Genomic DNA, 20,778 nt, shown 5'->3' on the forward strand with positions numbered 1-20,778 from the left:
GGCTCTTCAGCCCCTCTGTTGCGGCTCCCTGAGTCTACATCAGGGGTCCCCAACAGGCGGACCGGATCCGGACCCAGGCCCTAAATCCGATATATAATTCGGAATTATACATATTAGGCACTGAGTTTATACTTTAACCGGCACCTCTTATTCAGCCGTTACGGCACTTGTTCGGCGGTGCAGGAAACACACCGACCAATGCATTGTAAATCACATCAGGTGATGCAGCTCAGCCAATCAAATATGGGTATTCTGACAAGTTTCCTGACTCAAGCGAGGTTTACACACACGTGACACACGGAGGAGAGATGAGGAAATAGAAAGAAGAGCAGGGAAACTGCACTGATAGAAGAAGATATCTCGCATGACGTTCTCCAAAAAGAGAAACGTGTTCAGAGAGAATATAATTTATAAGCAAGAATGAACAGAATATTATATGTTAATTATTCCCACAGGCAGTTAAATCCTCTGCCCCTGTCAAGCGCTTTTCCCTGCGAACGCGAACGGCTAATCATGATTTTCAGACCCCCGCCCTCTGTAAACTATCAATGGATAAATCCAAAAAAAGAAAAGTCACGGAGGAAAATAGAGAGTTTAACTCTGCGTGGATGTCTTAATTTGCTTTCACTGCCAACGATGCTGGCTTACTGTATGCTTCCAGAACAAGCACACAGCATGTGCTGAAAAGTGTCACGCTGGAGATGATTTCTCAGCTGCTGCAGCAAACTCTCCTCTTCATAAGAGTTTGATATTGTTATATCAGGTAAAATTGCAATAAAATGTCAAGAATTGTCTTCATTCTTGTTCTATATTTTCATAAATACAACAAACTATAGTTTTTGTATATATAATATAACTATATATAACACTTTATAAGCTGTGATATCAAATAGCTTTTGCAGCTCCAGACACATTTTATTTGGTTTTATTTGAAGCCTTCAAAAATAAAGCGACACTTAGCGACGAAACATCCAACGCTCGTGGGAAAGCCTGTTGGGCTTCTTGTTGTGTATGCAGGTTTACATACACATGATAAATAAATGTCTTTGTGATCATCACATTGTATCATCTCATTTATTTGACAAGGGTTTTGCTTGTTTAACTGTAAGTGGATTTAATATAGTTATTGAATACAAATCAAACCAAGAGTGAGATCAATTAGTTAAACTAATACAGTGTTAATATTTGAATGGGCCCCGGGACACTTTGTACTTGAAAAGTTGGGCCCCGAGGTCAAAAAGGTTAAGAACCCCTGCTCTAGACGAAGGGCTTGACAAGCCTAACCGTATCGCTAGCTGTTACTAATACGGTAAATGCAGTCAAACAAAAACAGAGCAAATCCACGTTTTAACGGCATGGTAAAGATAGCTCGGTCTCCTGGCTTCAATACATTACTGTCAGTGAACACACAACGCTTAGCCAGATGCTAACATAGTGCAATATTGAAAACCGGCATCATTATGATCAGCAAAGTCATTTTTAGACACAGACACACCTTAATGAATCATCAGAAAAAACCCGCACATGAAAGGTGAAAATTATGACCCCGTTGATTGACGGCTTATATCAGAGAAAAAATAGGTTTGTAGTAAAAGTACTTGCCTTTTCTGAAGCCGCTAGCTCCATGGTAACATCCGCTGGTACATTCACTAGTAAAGTCGGTGTGTCCTGTAACTTTCGCCGTCGAAATGCTGCAAGACCCGACTTGCAGCGGTTATCGCGACTTTAGACAGTGTGTGTTTGGGCTCCTCTTGTGAAAAATCCATAAGAAATAAAATAAAATAAATGATTTCTTTGCAAAGATGAGGATTTCGTGAATGCTGGGATACCAAACATGTCCATATTTATTGACGTAGTGTGCGTAAGTAAGCCGTAAGAAGGGGAGGGGACGCCTGCGTCCGTGAGGAGTTGAAGAGGTTAAGTATTGTGATAATATCGTATCGTGGGACCTCTGGTGATTCCCACCCCTACTACAACCCCACTTCTGTCAACTCCATCCCGTCTTTGTGGACTCAACACCAGCGCACGCCCACTCCCTTATAACATCATCTTAAAAAAACGCACGTGAATCACTGGCATCATCCACTCCGGTTCCACCAACCCGGTTCCACCAACCCCAAGGTCCTCTTCTCCACAATAAATAAACTTAACTAAATAAAAATAAACCCATGGACAATCTCTCTCACTCCTCCACAACTGAGAAATGTAACTCCTTCCTGTCATTCTACAAAGCAAAAATTTAGAACATTTACAACCAACTGGCCACTTCCAGCCTCGCCATGTCCAACCCTATATCTGTAAATCCCCCACTAACTGACCGGTCACTCTCCCAATTCTCCCTGATCTCCCCCTCAGAACTTAATAAATCACTGTTTGGCATGAAGACTCCAATCTGCGACCTGGACCCCATCCCTTCTACTTTAGTCATGGCTTGTCTCCCGGCCCTCCGCCCGCCCCTTCTCTCTGTCATCAACTTCTCCCTGTCTACTGGCTCCGTTCCTCCCGCTCTCAAACTAGCCACAGTCACACCCATCTTCAAAAAGCCTGGCATTGACCCCGACATCCACAACAACTACAGACCCATCTCCCTTTTTCTGTCTAAAATACTGACACGCACTGTTGCCCACCAACTCAAAACCCACCTGGACTCGAAACCAGCTGTATGAACTATTTCAATCCGGATTCAGAGCTCATCACAGCACAGAAACCGCCCTAATCAGAGTCTCCAACGACCTCCTCCTCTCTTCAAATCATACCTCTTTGACCGTGAACAGTTCATTAGCATCAATAAAGTCAAGTCCAACACAGCCCCAGTCTCTCAAGGTGTCCCCCAAGGTTCGGTATTCGTTCCCCTCCTCTTTATCCTCTACTTGCTCCCCCTTGGCAGCATCATTAAAAAAGGGCCTCCTGCTCCTCTCCCACCCGCAACCTTAGATGCGCCGATGCCAACGTCCCCCAGGGCCTTTGTGGTGGAAAAATTATTTTAGCCGCTGCTGAGTCTTTTTAAGCTGAAATGAAGAAAATTGTCAAACACAACTTGTCTTTTAAAAGTATTTATTCTCTGGCCAGAGAAGAGGCACAGTTACACAGTCACTCAGACTATGTAGAAGTGTCCACTACAGAAGTCAAAATCATACAGTTATGTGTACTGGAACATCATGTTTCAGGCTGTGCAGGCCATGGTAGTAAAGTATAAGAGGTAGGTGCTTTATCTGTGTAATAGACACATAGATATATACAGTATGTTTTATCCTTAGGGCACAGAACATGTGAATATACATTAGGTACTTGTTATCCAACACAGAGAAGTCTCATGATGCAAGCATATGACAGACTGTTTCACAACAAGTATATAAAACAGTTCTACTTATAAGAATATGTGATACTCATAATAATATCAAGTTTCCATTATACAAACAGCAAGATACATTTGAGCACGTATGTTAACACAAAGGATGAAGGTGTACTGAGTTCAGAGCTAAAGTACAAGCACTTAAGCATTTACACAATATACTAAGACATTTTCCATTACACCTTCTCCATTGCTGCCCCCTCCCTCTGGAGCTCTCTCCCCCAGCACCTCAGACATTCACCATCACTCACCACTTTCAAAACTGCACTTAAAACTCACCTATTTAAATCTGCCTTTAAGCTGTAATACTAGTTATGTATGTTCCTTACTCTTATGTCATCTCTTTTGTTCATATTCATATTGCTTTTATTGTTTCTGTTTTTACCATGTAAAGTGCATTTGAGTACCCTTTAAAGCACTAGACAAAATAAATGTATTATTATTATTACTGTGAATAAATGGAGCTGAGTATTTGATTTCATTTATTAATCATCATTATACCACTTGCTGTACTGTGAATTAAACATTTTTTTGATTTCACAAAGACGGTGACGTAAAATAAGCTGTTTTGAAGGTGTTCAGGGCTGAGTGCTAATGATAGAGTATGTAGGCCTACTATCAATGCTTAACCACCCTAAAACATTTCTGAGGGATAAATTGCTGATAAATATTTTTTGTGTGTGTTTGTGTGTGTGTGTGTGAGGGGCGTTATTGGACCCTGATAAGCCAGCGGGAGGGCAACACTGATAAGCTACTATATGTAAACTCAGTCTCTACACTGTGTGTATGCATATATTTTTTGTCAGCACATTCACAATTAGATGTTATGTGTCGTATACACGTAATTATATACATATGTTAATATATATATAAAATATAATATATATATAAGTTCCCTTGTTTGATCTTTTTCTCTTTTTCTTCTCACGCACTGTCTCTAAGCCTCTGTGTAGATAGAAAGGAAAGGTCTGGCTAAGGGGAACCCCCTCCACTGTACAGGGAGGGCACACGCTGTCTGCTGGTTTGAGCTTCTTATCCAACACACACATTTTTACATTGTTTATCAACCAAATCTCAACAGCTTTTTTTCTGTGTTTTTGTTGCCACACCACATTGACTTTCACATGTTTGGATGTGTCCACCGTTGACCGGCAGGAAAATGGTAAGAACTACTGTATCTATTTGCCAGCTATCATGGGGCGGCTCCGTGGTAGAGCAGGGTCGTCCTTCAATCAGAGGATCAGTGGTTCGATCACCGGCTCCACTAGTCCATGTCAATGTGTCCTTGGGCAAGACACTTAACCCCGAATTGCTGTGCCTGCGATGTATGAATGTGTGTGAATGTTAGCTAGAGTCTTGATGGGTAGGTGGCACCTTGCATGGTAGCCCCTGCCATCAGTGTATGAATGGGTGTGAATGATGTCATGTAGTGTTAAAGCGATTTAAATGTTCAGAAGACTAGAAAAGCGCTATACAAGTACAGACCATTTATCAGGCATAAAGACAGATGCTACAAGGTTTCTGTATTTTGCAAGGCCTGTGCATTTGTAAGAGAGTTTATAGGTATGGCAAAATTACACAAATTCCATATTTAAAAAAAGGTCTTTAAAGTAAATACATCACTACAAGATAAATGGGCTATACAAGCTTGTGCATGTCATGCATGTGCAGTGTATCGTTGTGTGGTATCTGTTGATGCTCGCTACATGGTTTAATTGTATCTGTTCTTCTGTTCTTTCTTTCGTTAAGCAGACAACTGGCTTTCATTCTTGTGGTTTAATGTGATATATAGTATTTTTCCCAGATACTAGTTAAGACTCCTTTGCTGAGGCAATACCTGAACCTCTGTTTTCTGTGTATCAAATTCTTATTTACAATTTAATTTACTTAGGAATATGCATTTTTAAATTAAGGTCTTAAAATTCATATTGACACAGGGCAATGAAGTTAGGTAATAATTAAGGCCGTCTTAAGACCCTTATCTTTTAACTTGATAATCTCCTTATTGTACATTCTTAAACACATTTACATTTAATCAAACCAACTGGCACACAGTGAACCTGGGGGATTCAGGGCTCCTGTTGGCCTGGTTGATAATCTAGCCATGACCACACGAGTCTCCGACATTGCTGTGAGATTGTGTTTGGGAGCCAGTCAGACATGAAAATGAAACTTACAGTCATTCGGCTTGGGCTGTACTTGTCTTCCTCTTGGCTGCAGACAAACACTAAACTGTTGAACCCATAGTTGTAGGACGAGCCAAGAACTGCAGCCTTGGTTCAGCAGGGTCTGATTGCAGCCACATTATTACCACACAGTGATCAGAGAGTCCCAAAGCTGCACGGGGGACAGAGAGATAAGCATCCTTTATCAATCTTCCAGGCCCAATCCCAATGTCCCCCCTAATACCTTCAATCCTGAACCCTCAGGGACTCTGACCTCACCTGTTAAATTGCTGGGTGTGAGAGACTGCAAGGGCTTGAAATTGTGTAAATTGGACAGCATTTTGCTGCGACATCACGTTATCTTGACATTTATTGACATTATTTGTTTTTAGCTTTTTACTCCATGATTTGAACGTCTTCCAGGCTCTTGCCTCACGAGATGAGAGGTATTTGTCAAATAATCGATTTACTTGTTTATGTCAAAACAGCTTAGATAACAAAATTAAAAGAAATGGTTGATGAATATACCACGTGTGTAATATAGTCTCTGATTTCATTCCTCTGCTTTCATGTGTTTTTATGTTCCATCTTTAATCCTTAATGTTTTGGTGTGAATGTAAAAGGCCATTCAATGTAAATTGTCCAATGTGCTGTCCTCTTTGTTAACCTTTTTTTTCATACGTCCCCGGCTTCCATTGGTAACCCTGTGTATAAGATAGATAAACAGATAGACAGATAGTTAAGTCATCTTAAAAATATTAGATGTAAAAATGCACAATATATACAATAAAATATAATAATATTAAATTAACTAACCAAACAATAGGACAAAGATTTAACAAACAGTATTACGGTGTTATAGTTGTGTGAATGATCTGGCCAGAGGTGATTTGTTGTACAGTCTAATGGCAGTGGGCAGGAATGTTCTCCTGTATCTGTCCTTGTGACAGCGGAGCTGGATGAGTCTGTTGGAGAAAGTGCTCCGCTGTCCCTGCAGCAGTGGTGGAGAGGGTGGTCCAGGTATGGATATGGATAATAGTTTCTTCAGTGTCTTCCTCTCCACCACCTTTTCCAGACTGTCCAGTTTGCAGCCAATGATGGAGCCGGCCTTCTTAACCAGATCAAGTCTGTTGGCTGCTCCTCCAGCAGACGAAGTACAGTGCACTGGCCATAAAGTCAAGGGGTTATTGCAGGGCAGGGGGGAGGGGCTGGAGTCAGTAATATGGGTGGGTCAGGTGGAAAAGTCAAGGGGCATTTTGTTGATGGGTAGAAAATGGCCATGAACAGGTTTGGTTGGAGAGGTGGGAATGTGGCTGAAGGAAGGGAGGGTCAGAGAAGCAGATTGTGACATCCTGTAATTAAAAGCCCACTCACACCAGAACATGGCACAGATTACCACGCTAGCCAGATGGGCTGGAGCTATTCAGTTTCTGGAGCCTCTTTGTATTTTCTCTTAGTCCTGGTCACACCAGCATTTAAAATTGTGAAATGGTGGCAATTCCATAGCGTATTGAAATTGACGTGATTAGTTGATTCCCTCCAACAAGACAATGTAAGTCTGCACAATTGTGATGGACTTTTGTAATGATCGCAAAAGTCTGCCTTTGGGTACGGCAATTGTAAATGGTGAACCTATGGGTTATTTTCCTTCACATATTTAAAAGTGCTGTATTTATGAATGTTATTAGTTGCCTGTAATGATTAACACAGGATACGAATAGGGTCTGTTATTGTTTTTATTTTAGTTGACCTGGTTTGTCGAAATTGTGACGGGGGGGAAGGGACACGAGAGGAGAAGGTGCGCGCCGACAGGAAAAGCCGTCGGTGTTTAGTGGACTCGGAGAGCACGATTTGCAGGTAACTGCTCAAAAAGACCAGATAGGACCTTTCCTGGGATTACAGAGCGGGAGTCTGCACGGAGATTCGGCAAGGAGTACCACCAGCTAAACCGGCGGTGGTGAGGTAGCGTGTGTTCAAGGGTTTAAGGAGCCGCGGCGTCTCGTACGCTTCCGCCTGTCATTGACTTTGCGTCGGAATTGATTTTGTCATCGGACTGTTTTGCATTACTTTAAGAAACTTTGGAACTGGGTTTGAGCTACAACTTGTAAATGTTTGGTTTATTGTGCCAGAGTAGAGCGGGAGCATCACGGTTATTTTGTTCTGCTGTATCCCGTATGCCGAATGAATTTGATTTATATTAATTAGTGCTGGGCAACGATTACAATTTTTAATTGCGATTAATTGCATGATTTTCTGCGATTAATCGCGATTAATCGTATTGTTAAGCGCAAAATTCAATAATGAATTCAAAAGTTGTGTATTGCGCACTTTTATTTTAAAAGTACTGCTATATGAACAAAAGTGCAATAACATTTGGTTTGCAAACACTTTAAACAAATAAGGTTCTTTTTAACAGCATTATTCCCTTTACACAGTGTGACAGAACGATGCAGGGGACGTGTTCAAAAGGCAGATGTCTCGCAGCAGCGATCATATTTCTTGCAGCGATGTCCAGTAGTCTCCAATGAGAGCAACAGCTGGTGCACGTTATAACACCGTCACTTTTGTAGTCCTCTCCTTTTCATACAACTCGTGTATTCTTCTTGTGATGGTGCGTCTTGAGGCTCATACGTGCCGTCATTCGTTGCGATCCTAAAGGTGCGTTCACACCAAACGCGACGCGAACGCACCTTGAGAACAATACTAATACTATACTACTACTAATCGGCTGCAGTTTGTATCCACTTCTCTGTGGCATTTGTTAGCTTGTCTTGCTTTTGTTTATCTATACTTCTCCCACACGCTGCATCAACGTAGTCTGCTGAAGACTTTCTCCACCGCTGCCAGCGAGCAACGGACTTTCAAAATAATAATTTTTAAAAATGCATTAATGCGCGATAAAATAATTGTCGCCGTTAATTCATTAATGCGTAATAGCGATAATAACGCGTTAACTTGCCCAGCACTAATATTAATATATTGTGTTATATTTAACTGACTATGTGGTTTCTTTTGTGTCTGATGTGGTCTGTCCTCAGAGTGAATAATAGAGACCCTTCAGTGTTTTTTTTGTACCCTAAACTGTTATGCCGTGTTCACACCACAATTCGCGACGCTGGTCTCGCCGGGGACTATTTGTGTTCATTCGCGTGAATTGCGCTGGACACACCAGAGACGGGGCGTGGCTTATCGCCCTGGAAGCCGTTCAACTGTCTGCCATCAACCATGGAAAAAATAACCTATATTTCTCTTTAGTACGTGTTGTGGAAGTCCCAGATATCACAAGAAACTAAACGCCGTCATGTCTGGGTGCATTTTATCGAGCTGTATTCACTGTGTCTAGCAAGCCACACGTCGGTTGGTTTACTACAGCTGTATGAACACAAAATAAACTGATTTGGCTGTGATTTAACGGCAATAAACCGACAAAAAGGGAAATAACTATGTAATGATGCTGATTTGTAAAAAGTCTGAATCCATGTTTAGTTAGTTCTCTCCTCAAGGTTTACACACACACATTTATACACATAGTTTGGTCTCTATTGATATGAGGTATCGTAGAGCTCTGGGTCAACGCTCATAGGCCATCGCGCCGCAGCGTCACGTGATTTTTTTCGCCGAAGTTGAACAATTTCAACTCGCCCATTTGTGGCGTTTTGGCGTTCGAATTCCCGTCAATCGCGCGTGCCAGACGCGCCGTGCCATCGCAAATTCGCGTCACTCCAGTCTCATCGCGTCTGTGCATAGACTTTGTATGTAATCTACTTGCGCGAATAATTTGCGCCGCATTTGGTGTGACCGCACCTTTACGCAGTCAGACGTAGTATCTGTATACCTGACCAATTCAGATCCGCCCGTAACCTACCGCGTATGTACTTTTCCCTTTTTAGGTTAATATAATTAGGTGGATTGTTACACTTTGACACACACATTTTGAGCCATTGACTAATAACAAGCCATCCTGACAGTGCTGGCCTTTGAAGGGAAAGAGCCGGAGAGTCCAAAATAAGCTCAACCGCTAACTAATAAATTCACACAGTTTATGCAAAATACATGTTTGTAACACTGAGTCTTATAACTGCCTGTAAGACATTTTTCTTTTGTGGAACAGTTTTCAAGGCAAAAAATGAGTGTCTCTCTTTCTTCCTTCTTTTCTTTGAAATATCTGAAAGGTCACTTCATATGGCTCTATCTTCCTCCCTTTCTCTGTTTCCTAGACCTACTCTTGATGTTGACCGGGTCTGCAACAGAAGGCTTGGTGATGATTTGAACCAACCACAAAGCTTGTACGTTTTTTAAACTTATACTATGCCTCTGTCTCAATTGACTGAGGTTAGGGCTGGGAGGTGTTACTCCTGGCTTAAATGTTCTTTATTATTCTCGTAAAAACTCTTCAAAACATTTATGTTGTCCAGAAGCTATGAGTGTGTGTGTTGTACGCATTTTTAAGTATCGCATTGGAAACGCTCTATGACAACAGCATAATTCGCTAAAACTTCCTCAATTGTGCACAAAAGTTTTGACGCTAGCTTGAGGTGTTTCTTGCTTGCTTTGTTGAGAAAGAGTTGATGCACTACATCTGTTATGGAAACGCATTTGCCGAATAAATTCTGACTGAGAAAACATTTAACTCACATGACTGATCAGTCATCTTCAGTGTTCTTTCTGGATATTCGAATATTCTTGGTCTCTAGACAGCATTAAAGATGACCAATTCTAGCAGACATGAAAGAACAATTACTAATTGCCGTATTGAAACAAAATCTCAATTTTTTTATAGCACATGAATTCGATTCAATTTCCAGTTACGGTTCCAGTTTGCAACCGCTACGTCCTCTACTCTGTTTACTGGCAGATTGCAGCCATTCCTAAAGCATAGTCTATACGCGAAGTTCTGACGAAACTACGCTGTAGTAGAGTTTATTCGCTCCAAACCAGTTGTTAGACACACGCTTAATATACATCTAAAAACCCTAAAAACCCTCATTGCTCAACTTAATTATTAAATCGAATCTTTCTCTCTTCATGACTCAGACCAAACCTACGTTATGACTGAATTAGAAGATTCTGGGGTGGTGGATAATCCCTCGCCCTACATAATCTTTGTGGTGGTCTTCCTCTTCTTCCTCACCGGACTGCTTGGCTTTCTCGTCTGCCACCTGCTGAAGAAGAAGGGCTACCGCTGCCGCACTGGAGAGATGAACGATGAAGAGGAGGAGGAGAAGCTTGGAGAAAATGAAGACGGTGGGTTGAGAATAGACAAGGAGGTCACAAGTACCCAAAGGGACACTGAACAGGTTGCATTCAATTTACTAGTCTCGAGGAGTGCTATTCAGCCTGTGCATAATGTTTGTGGGCTCTGTAGAAGTTTTCAAATGTCATCAGGGTTATCAAGTGCTTAAAGACCACACATTCCTAGCAGAAAGTCTGCGTGTTTAAAAGAATGGGCAATTACCAGTGTTGGGAATGAAAAAGCGGGGCACCACACTGAGAACAGGGACCAATAACCAAACTATAAACTGAGTCTCATAATTAGTGTTCACTCACGATGACGTCAACAGCCAAAGGACTATTACACATTCAGAGTGAACAGTGAAGGTGTGAGTTTGAGCAACAGGCCACATATCCAGCTATAATCTCAATACACATGCACAAAGTAATCAAACACAGCTGCTCTTTAAAGTATAACAGAGTTTATTAAGTTCCAATTATGTCAACTAATATCGAAACTAACAACAACTACTATACATTTATAGTACTCTACATTTAGAGAAGAGAGAGAGAGAAAAAAAACCTGGCTACGTCACGTGGGACTTCACGTTGAAGAAACCCGGATGACGATCTTATACTCGCCCAGCCGCGGTTCTGACCTTTGAACTGATAAAATAGCAACTACTGTCCCCACTAGCGGTCACTGATCAATCTCAAAACACGATTGCAGCAGTATGAAATGCACAGTCACTTCTACACAACATTAACGATCTTGGTCATTAATCTCGGCGATTATTGAGCATACATAAAACCAATAATAACACAGTAACTTAAACAAAACACAAACAAGATAATAAACGCACTATGACCTAAATCTGCCCAGACTCACTAAGCTAAACATCTTACGTTGAGATGGCTTCTTAATGGTCCTTCTCTGTTAAACTCAGGCTGCGCAGCTCTCAATCGAACATTACATAGACTTTGTACTGGGGAGCTGGCAGTGTATGTCTGGACCAACTTATTTGAACATTTTTGCATTCTCAAGTACACCTCTTCCGCTTAATGTCTGAGTTCAGGGTTGCAGTGCATGTGTGAAAGAAACATTACTCTATACTCTAATACTCTATACACAAATACTCAAAAAACTATTTGGTCTTCTTTGAAGTCTGAATCACAAGTGCTCTCACACACACTGATTTAATCAAACATAACCTTACTTTGATACATAAAACTGTATATGCACACGTATGAGCATTCATACACTTGTAAACACACAAACACAGCTAAAGATAGTTGACTTCTCTGAATGGCATGATGACTATTTGAAAAAAAAACATTTGCCCCAAGGCAAATGAGGGATAGCTCTAAACCTCTTGTCTCTTCTTGTGAACTTGAGTGAACCAACCCTTTAACTAGTGTTGGTTGACAAACCAATCTGGACCAGTTTAGGCAAAGTTTAAAAGCTGAGGGTTTAATCTGTTTGTTGTTCTGCTGTGTTTCAGATGAGGTCGAGGAGAACCAGGACACAGTGGAGCAGATCCTCAAATGCATTATTGAAAATGAAGGTGACCAAAGAATTGCTGAATAGTAGTTTGGATTGAATATTGTTTCATTTAATTCAAGTTGAAATTAAAAGTCATCAACATTTATCTATTCACTTCTTTGCTGCTACACTGTGATCTGTATCCGGATCCTGTTCTGGGGATGATACATGTGATGGATAAAAACAACATACATACATATACATACATATCCTGCAATAAATAATGCATTTGCCCTGCAATTTTATTCTTATCAGAGGAGATCAGTATGTATCGGCCATCTACCAGTACTTAGTGCGACTCTTTTATGGGTTCTTCCTGTTGTGTCCTCCAGCTAACATGGAAGCCTTCAATGAAATGTTTGGAAACCATGTGCACCATGACCCCAGGTAAGCTCATCCAACAGTCTGTATTAGTGTAACACATTTCTGTCTGTTGACTGCATGGTAATGTCACAAGGACACAACTATTTCTTTTTTAGCCTCAAGCTCAATAAATCCTGGAATCTCCTAAAATGAACATGAACAACGTATTTCTTCCTCATTAGTAGCTTGAATGTCGCTGAGCAGTCACACTACTTAACGGTTTCCCATATCTGACTACTGTATGTGGTATATTCAATCATTTTAAAACCAGCATTCAGGAACATGTATTCATGTGTTCGCCGAAGTTGAACAATTTCAACTCGCGCGTTTGTGGCGTTTTGGCGTTCGAATTCACGTCAATCGCGCGCGCCAGACGCGCCGTGCCATCGCAAATTCGCGTCACTCCAGTCTCATCGCGTCTGTGCATAGACTTTGTATGTAATCTACTTGCGTGAATAATTTGCGCCGCATTTGGTGTGACCGCACCTTTACACAGTCAGGCGTAGTGTCTGTATACCTGGCTGCACAATTTTAATTTTAAAGACTGCTAATCACTGATTTTGCCTTGTCATCACCAATATTAATATTCTGACAGACTAAAGCAATTAGATTTTCTAACTTTAATTGTTTAACATTGCCAAAATAATGTGCCAGACAACACCAAATGTTGGCTTACATGCAGCCCGGAGAAGCGTAATTGCAGCTTTAAACTACACACATTACATACTATACACATACATAATAATGATGTTCATGGTAATACTAATGATAATGTTGATGTCCAGGTTGCTTAAGGAGTCCGTTGGTGGTGTTCCTCCCCATCACCACACAGTCCACTCAGGTACCGACCACAACTCCTGTCACCTCTGTGCCCAGGTCCGATCTAAAAGGGGCCGAAGACAAAGTCGAAGCCCCCGCTTTAAACAACGACCGAGAGAGCAGACTGTCTTCTCTGTTGGCAGGTAGCAAACAATGCAACCACTTAAGCAGAGTGCAAGTTTGGATAGAGTAGCAGAAATATTTAATCCTGAATGTATCAAAATCCTTTCAGGTTCCGGGTGACGCACACTGATAAGAAGCTTCACGGAGGTCCTAATCCAATGGTCAGTTCAGGAGACCAGCTGGATCAATCCCAGGACAGCGAGGAACGGAAGGAAGGAGGGTACAATCTGAGGAGCATGTTCAAGGATGTCCGATCGCCTTCAGAGGGCTCTAATGGGGTTACTGTGAATGTGGGAAAACGCAGGAAGAGTGTAGCCATATTTGGGTTTAGGCGGGGAAGCGACCCCGTTGGCATTAAAGTAGGAGAAGGGACAGGAAGGGATACTGGAGGTGTTAGATTCGCTCTTCAGCAGCAACCTGTAGTGCTGGAGGAACTGTTGCAGGCAGAGAACATTGAAGTTGCTAATGGAAGTGATACTAAACCTGGTATCAAACCTGAAACCGATCCATCTAAGAGTCAAACTCCTGCTTCACCTCAACGTGCGGTTAAAATGTCAGGTTCTGTTAATTCTCCCTCTTCCCAAAGTAAGGATCTGGCCCATGCTTCTGAGAATGGCTCTAAACATAGGCCTAGTCCTGAACCTGGTACAAACCATATGTTCAAACCTTCCGTTGGGACTTCCGCAGCTTCTGCCCCCAGCTCTCTTCCCATTCCATCTCCTGCTTTATCTGGACATTCATTTAAGACACCAGAGAAAGAAGGAGATGTTGGTGAGGATAAGGTGTTAAAAAATGAAGAGACATATGATCCTGGACCGCTACAGACCTCTACACCCATTGCCCCCATGCCTGGAGCCATTCCAGGTTTCACTCCTGTCATTCCTACTGGTCAACCTGAACCCTGTTCGAGCCCAGGTTTTTCAGTTACCCAAACTCCCCCTGACCCAAGCTCTGGCCCAGATCTGCAATCAGGTTTTGATGCAAGCCTAGCTTTAATAAGCTTAGGTTCATCTCCTCCATCTTCCTTACCAATCAAGACCCTATCTTCATCCTCTTCATTAAAAATGCCCATATCACCCATGGGGGTCACACCAAGCCCCAAACTAAGCGCAATAAATACATCATCAGAGGCCTCAAGCCCCAAACTCCCATCAGGCCCAGCGATGACTAGCCAGGCCCCTGTTCCATCTTCATCCTTTGGAAAAAGTGTAAGTCCTTTCCAAGCACCAACTCCCTTACCTCTTACTGCTAGCTCCAAACTTGACACCATACCAGTATCACCACGAACCCCCTCTTCTCCAGCTGACCAAAACCTGTCCTTTGGATGTTCACCTCGTCTGACTTTGAAGTCAGGAAGTGTGGTGTCTGTAGCATCTATGACCAGAGGGGGTATGATTTCAAGCCCCTTGTCTCTAAAGGAACAAAAGCTGGAAGGAGCCAGAACCCCGAAGACGGAAGAAAAGACAGAAATAGCGACGGTAGGGATTCTCAAATCAGCTAAACTTTCACCAGTTGAGGGAGATTCTAAAGGTTCTGCCCTTTACTCTCCCACTGATCAGCTTTCTAAAGACAGACTGAGCAGTTTGCCTCTGTCACCTTCCAGTCCCCTGTCCCCCTCCTCACCAATAGGAAACAGAATAAGCAGTGTGACCATCATCAAAGCCAGCCCTGACAGCAAGAGAGAGTTCTCTGTTGTCACTATGATGGAGCAGGAAGTATCCTCTACTTTAATAAAAGAACAGAAAGGAGCAGCTTCTGAACTCAGGGTTGAATCAGAAAAAGCAGGAATTAGTCTAGCCATTGGTCAGGAAGGAGAGGTTTATGTTTCAGGTGTTGGACAATGTGAAAATCAAAGTGAAGAGCCTCCTAGAGCAGAGGTTAGGCCAAGGGTGAGCCAAGAGAAGGATGATATGGTTGAGATGGAAGATATTAGGGACTGCAAAGTGACACAGGTGGAAGAAGAAGACAGGGTGGAGCAGGAGGTGGAGAAGATGGTGAACATTTAGTCAAAACAGAAATGATAGGTGGACTGTCATATGGAGATGGTTGAGCATTCAGCGCTGATGATCCAAAGAAAGAAGTGAAGAGTCGCACGACTTGGTGGACTATGCATGTTTTAGCCTTTTCACCACAAATCACACATACTTTACATCATAGCTAACTATTTTGCAGACCATGCCTTTGTGTTTAAGATTTTTCAATTGATTTTACAGGCAGCTCACTGGGGAGTTTTCTTTTGACTAAATTGTTTTGTGACAGGCTGACCACTTGGTTGGCGGATGGGTTACTTGGCATCTAGGTGCTTAATTGACTTGCTAATAAATGTGCTTAGGGCTGGCAGCCCCTAATCTCATCAAAATCCTGCTGATTGTGAATCAAGATTTACAGCACAAGCACAGGGGAGCAACAGCCGCTCTATGGGCAGCTTGGCCATTGGAAATGTCTCAGTTGCGTGAATATGCAACAAGCTCATGTATTTCTGTTTGCCCCCTTGCTATACTTCTGTGGATTTTGTCAAGTACAGTATATTGCCAGGTACAAAAACAGTCTGTTCCATATTTCTCCAAATTTGGAGTGACTATGACAAATAATCTTACAACTCGTCAAATACCAACACTTGGTCAGTGCCCCTCAGCGTCTGATACCAACACACCCTTTAACATCTGCATGAGACACACGAGGCTTTCAACTGACTACAATGTAATTGTGTCGGTATTAGACAGTCAGTGCAATTGACCAAGTGCAAAAGTCCATGTAGGGAGGAGGTGGATAGTTAGGTCAAAAAAACACAGACTTTCACTGAGGAGACCACTGTTCATGTCCAGTGTGAGACTGAGCCAACATTGACTTATTTTACCTCACTTTTGTTCCATAACTTACAAATGCGCCGAAGTTTATTTAAAAAAAAGAAAGCATTATGCATGTAACAAGCCTTCTCTCACACATCCAAAACTGCTAAAAGGGGTAACTAGAGCATCATAGCTTGAAGCGAAGGGTCACTGACCAAGTGTTGGTATTTGAAAAGCTAGAAGTGAAACTGTGTTGCCCATGAGAGTATATACTTATGGATGTTCACAATGCCCCCCACAGATTCACCCTCACCTGCACAGGTTACCACATGTTAGTGCTGGTGAAGAAATATGGACTTGATCCCTCACTGGTTTCCCACCATACAACTACTACCAGTTGTTTTGAGTAGGAATCTTATTTTCTTATTACCAAAGACCCTGTCAGCAGTCATTTATGTGACGAACTAGAGTAGTCCCACCAGTAATATCAGTATCGTAGTAAGTTCTTCTACAAGTGTAATCAGGCACATTTCCTGTAGACCAAGCACTCCAGTCACAAACTAGTTTTCTGGAATTGTGAAATGAATACATATTCAGAATTTATTTTTTTCTAGTCTTGTTATTCACAATACTTCTCTGCTCATGCTATCTTGTAATGTGTTCAACATAAATCGAACCAGGATACTGCAAAATAATGGCAAAAGGTGATGGATGGCAAGTACAGCCATAGACTTTGTAGTATGTACTGATGATAGTTGTATCGAGCAGTACATGCCAAGGCATTACAGTGTGGGAGCCCCATATGTGAAATAAGCTCCCAGACCTGAAACTTTCACAGAATAAACTCTGCTGTCCTTAAAGCTGTGAAACTTAAGAATGATGTATTTTAAAGTATGAATTCTATTTTGAAGTACAATGGAGTATTCTGAAGTCTAACTTCCAAAGCTTCATCGGCAGATAAGGGAATCATACTCATAGTTACAGGTGTGTGATGTCATACATAAACTATCTACAACTTCACCATTCACCTTTACTGTGTCTCTACTCTAAATACAAAACTACTACAGTATAATTATCATGTCATTATAATAATAATTATCATTATAAACCTTGCAGCAACAATCTAAAGGCATGATCTATGGTGCATATGGTTGAATTACCCTTTTTCCCCAACCTTGGTTTGATTTTGTTGGTTGGCGTCTGAAACGCTACAATCTGTGGACAGAGGAATTATAATTACATCAAATTTGGTTACACAAGACTTTGGTTTTGTTAAAGGCCCTCTGACTACTCATATAGATTATAAAAGCACTGTCATTGCCTTCAGAAATGGTAGCTAAAATTACAAAAAGAAGATCCCGGTTGTAACAGATGTTTTCCATTCAATGTCATAAAATAAATTGGCTTCAAAAGCACTCTTGATAAGTAAAAGAAAAACAACCTTTCCGATGCTTAGCTTGTTAAATATTATGGCAATTAAGGATAAGAAAATACACAACTAATAAAGTAATAATCTGAAATATTGTTATATCACATTCAGTTCATTAAGTTTGTTTGGAATACATAGAAAAGGAACCAGGTAGTTGCTATGACTGAGCCACCATGTCTGAAGAAAACAGCGAAAGAAACTTAAAATTGATCAACAAGAATAAAGTGAGCTATGGGAGGAGGCGAGCTCAGCGCACGGCAGCAGCGTCTTCTCCCCGTCACTACTAGTGTTTATATGGGAGAGGAGACACAATTAAAGATCGGCTTCAGCTGCGGCTAATTAAGCCTCTACACGGCACCGTTCCCTGAACCACCCCCCCCCCCCCCCCCACTCTGTCGCCTCTGCAGCAGCGCCCAGCCACCACACAGTACAAACTTTTTGCATAAATATTTCAAAGTCATTCTCAAAACCTTAAGAGTTTTGCCTTATAAAAATGGCCGAATACATGCTGAACTCCAAACCCTCAAAAACAAGAGGAACAATTTGAATGTACGGTAGTGTAATACTTACAATCCCTTCGCCTCATTGGCTAGCTTTGGTTTTATGGGTGCTCAGGTTTTGAGGTATCGGCCTCTGAAATATTAACCATCCAAATAGTAAAGGTGAATGAAATTTATGTACCGTATAAAACTTAGAGTAAGGTGAGAAAATATGTACTTTATTTATATATTTTGAATAAACTAATCTTTAAGACATAGAGAATGGTGACACAATGGTGACATCAAACCCTAGAAGGGAATCTTTATTTGTTACGATTTGCTGGCATTCAGCCCAGTACAGTACAGCTGGGCCTCTGGCTCTGGATACTCCTCCAGAGACTGGTGAGAACAGAAGGAGTTTATCAGACAAAGTTCAAAGGTTTCAGGTCGGTGGTCAGCGTCATTTCCTGGCCTTTATGGGAAAGCAATCAGGAGGCCTGAGTCTGCTGACCCAATTTCCCTTTCACTGCATGTCTTTCTTTTTCCCCCAAATTTTAATTTCAACGATCATCTGTTGGGCTGTGTGAACTTTTTTCTTTTCTCAAGCTGACATGTGCACAGAATGTCTCCATCCAAGTCTAAAACACTGCATCTTTATCCGGACCTCTGCAGTGAACTTTGATACCTTCATGATGTGTTGACGTTTTTACATGTTTCTTATGAATGTTTCAAAGTGTGATTATGGTACCCTCTACTGGTCACCAAACACCTCACATACAGTATATACACCTCCATCATCTACCTTCATCGCCACAGAAAATCTGTCCATAAACTGCTCTGTCAACAACATATTTATTCTATTGCAAATACATGTGCTCAAGTAATTTACAAGATTATTATCAGTATGTGTATAGGACCATGTCTTTTTTTTTCTTATGCACTCTAACAATTGTTTAAATGCATCATATATGTACATTGTATTGCAAATATAGTATTATATATATAAAATATGAGATGTCTTAATGGTGCAGCTCTCAGTAGCCATATTATTCAACACAGACCCATGAGGCTCGGTGTGTCTAGATTTCCCTCCCTCCAATAACCAGCAAATGCCTCTACAAATCAAACCTGTATACCTCTAACTACAAATTTAGAATGGTGTCACAATGACGTAATGATGCTTACTTCTATCATAGGTTCCTTGGTGTGTATGTGAAGTATCAAGCAGAGTAAATGCCTCTTTAAGTCAGAGTCACAATCAGCCACCAGCAACAGTATAAATGTATGAATACTAACAAGTACAAATCCAGTTCAACCAAGAGATCCAGTTTCTTCACCTAACGAACATGGAAATACACACTATTTGTCTTTTACTCAATTTTTTTGACAATGGGAATGAAAATAAATACATTTTGATCATCTTTCAATACATGCACCATGTTGCTGGGGCAACATTATACCAATTATACCAAAATGGTGAGATATCAAGCATTACACAGATCAGCGGCTATTGAACTATACTCATATTAAAGGACCACTGAAAAGCTAAAAGCATCTAAACTCATTTCTCTCCATAATCACTGTAAATCCTCAGATTTGATTAAACCAGAGGTTGGTGTTTTATTTCTAGATGTATAATTTATTCTCATTAGCTGGGCCTATGTACAGTATACTACACATGCTGTTGATGTGAAAGACTTGTAAATATGCAGATGTATCATTATTTACTCTAATGAAATAAATACCATAACTTTGCTTTTCAAACCTGTGCAAGTGGGTCCTTGTTGAGCTTGATGACATCACAACATGACATCAGTCAAGGATACAGTAAGTAATGAACATTATATCACACAACACAACATGTTACACACATAGCCATATTATTGGTATTAGTTTAATTCAATCCATAATGATAAAAAAGAATAAATACAGTACAAAACAGTTATACAAATGCAGACTAAAATGCAAAAATAATACTTATTTATCTGTATAGATACAAATTTCATATAATATTTTGTTATATTGTAATGTAACTGTACAGGACAATGTTTGTTTTGATGAGCAATTGTTTTGGTAAAGTTACAACTTGCAGAATTTAATACAGTATTTAATAGTGTATATTATTCTGCAATTACCCACATAGGAAAAGACTATTGAGGTGTTAATGGGTGTTTTCTTTACTCTACCAATCTTTTTATATTCCTTCAGATAGTGTTTAAGCAATTCATTTGAACCGTTGTGCATCACTAGGGCCATTTGTATTGCTTTGCCTGTGTTTTAAAGCATATGGCATACATTTTGCCAAGGGTGTGAGCTTTTTTGTGTTAATTTTGTAAGTTCAACCTCAGTTCCTATAATAAGTCTATGATAAACTGTGTATCCGAATTACAGACAATCAGACAAAAATGTCATTGAAACTCCTTCAAACCACAATGTTTGATCCCACAGTCATCACAGCATAAAGTTATGCATTCTATATATCAGGCTTTCAATCTCGAGCCCCGG

General features: G+C 40.9%; 1 protein-coding gene across 8 annotated transcripts in view; it reads left to right on the plus strand.

The window, feature by feature from the left end:
- The window catches only part of rell2 (RELT like 2), a 32,502-nt gene extending 13,313 nt beyond the window's left edge, over positions 1–19,189 (plus strand). For 5 of the 8 annotated variants that reach the window (XM_031877611.1, XM_031877614.1, XM_031877612.1 and 2 more), the window contains 6 exons: positions 9,735–9,803; positions 10,552–10,761; positions 12,231–12,293; positions 12,604–12,658; positions 13,420–13,596; positions 13,686–19,189. In XM_031877611.1, coding sequence (XP_031733471.1) covers positions 10,566–10,761; positions 12,231–12,293; positions 12,604–12,658; positions 13,420–13,596; positions 13,686–15,582 — 2,388 coding nt within the window. In that variant the 5' untranslated portion in view covers positions 9,735–9,803; positions 10,552–10,565 and the 3' untranslated portion in view covers positions 15,583–19,189. The remainder of the gene's footprint in view (positions 1–9,734; positions 9,804–10,551; positions 10,762–12,230; positions 12,294–12,603; positions 12,659–13,419; positions 13,597–13,685) is intronic. The other 3 variants (XM_031877616.1, XM_031877615.1, XM_031877609.1) reach the window with 2 other exon arrangements.
- The last annotated feature ends 1,589 nt before the right edge of the window (positions 19,190–20,778 follow it).

The sequence above is a fragment of the Anarrhichthys ocellatus genome, unplaced genomic scaffold, assembly GCF_004355925.1.
Source record: "Anarrhichthys ocellatus isolate YVR2014 unplaced genomic scaffold, GSC_Weel_1.0 scaffold142, whole genome shotgun sequence".
NCBI lineage: Eukaryota > Metazoa > Chordata > Actinopteri > Perciformes > Anarhichadidae > Anarrhichthys > Anarrhichthys ocellatus.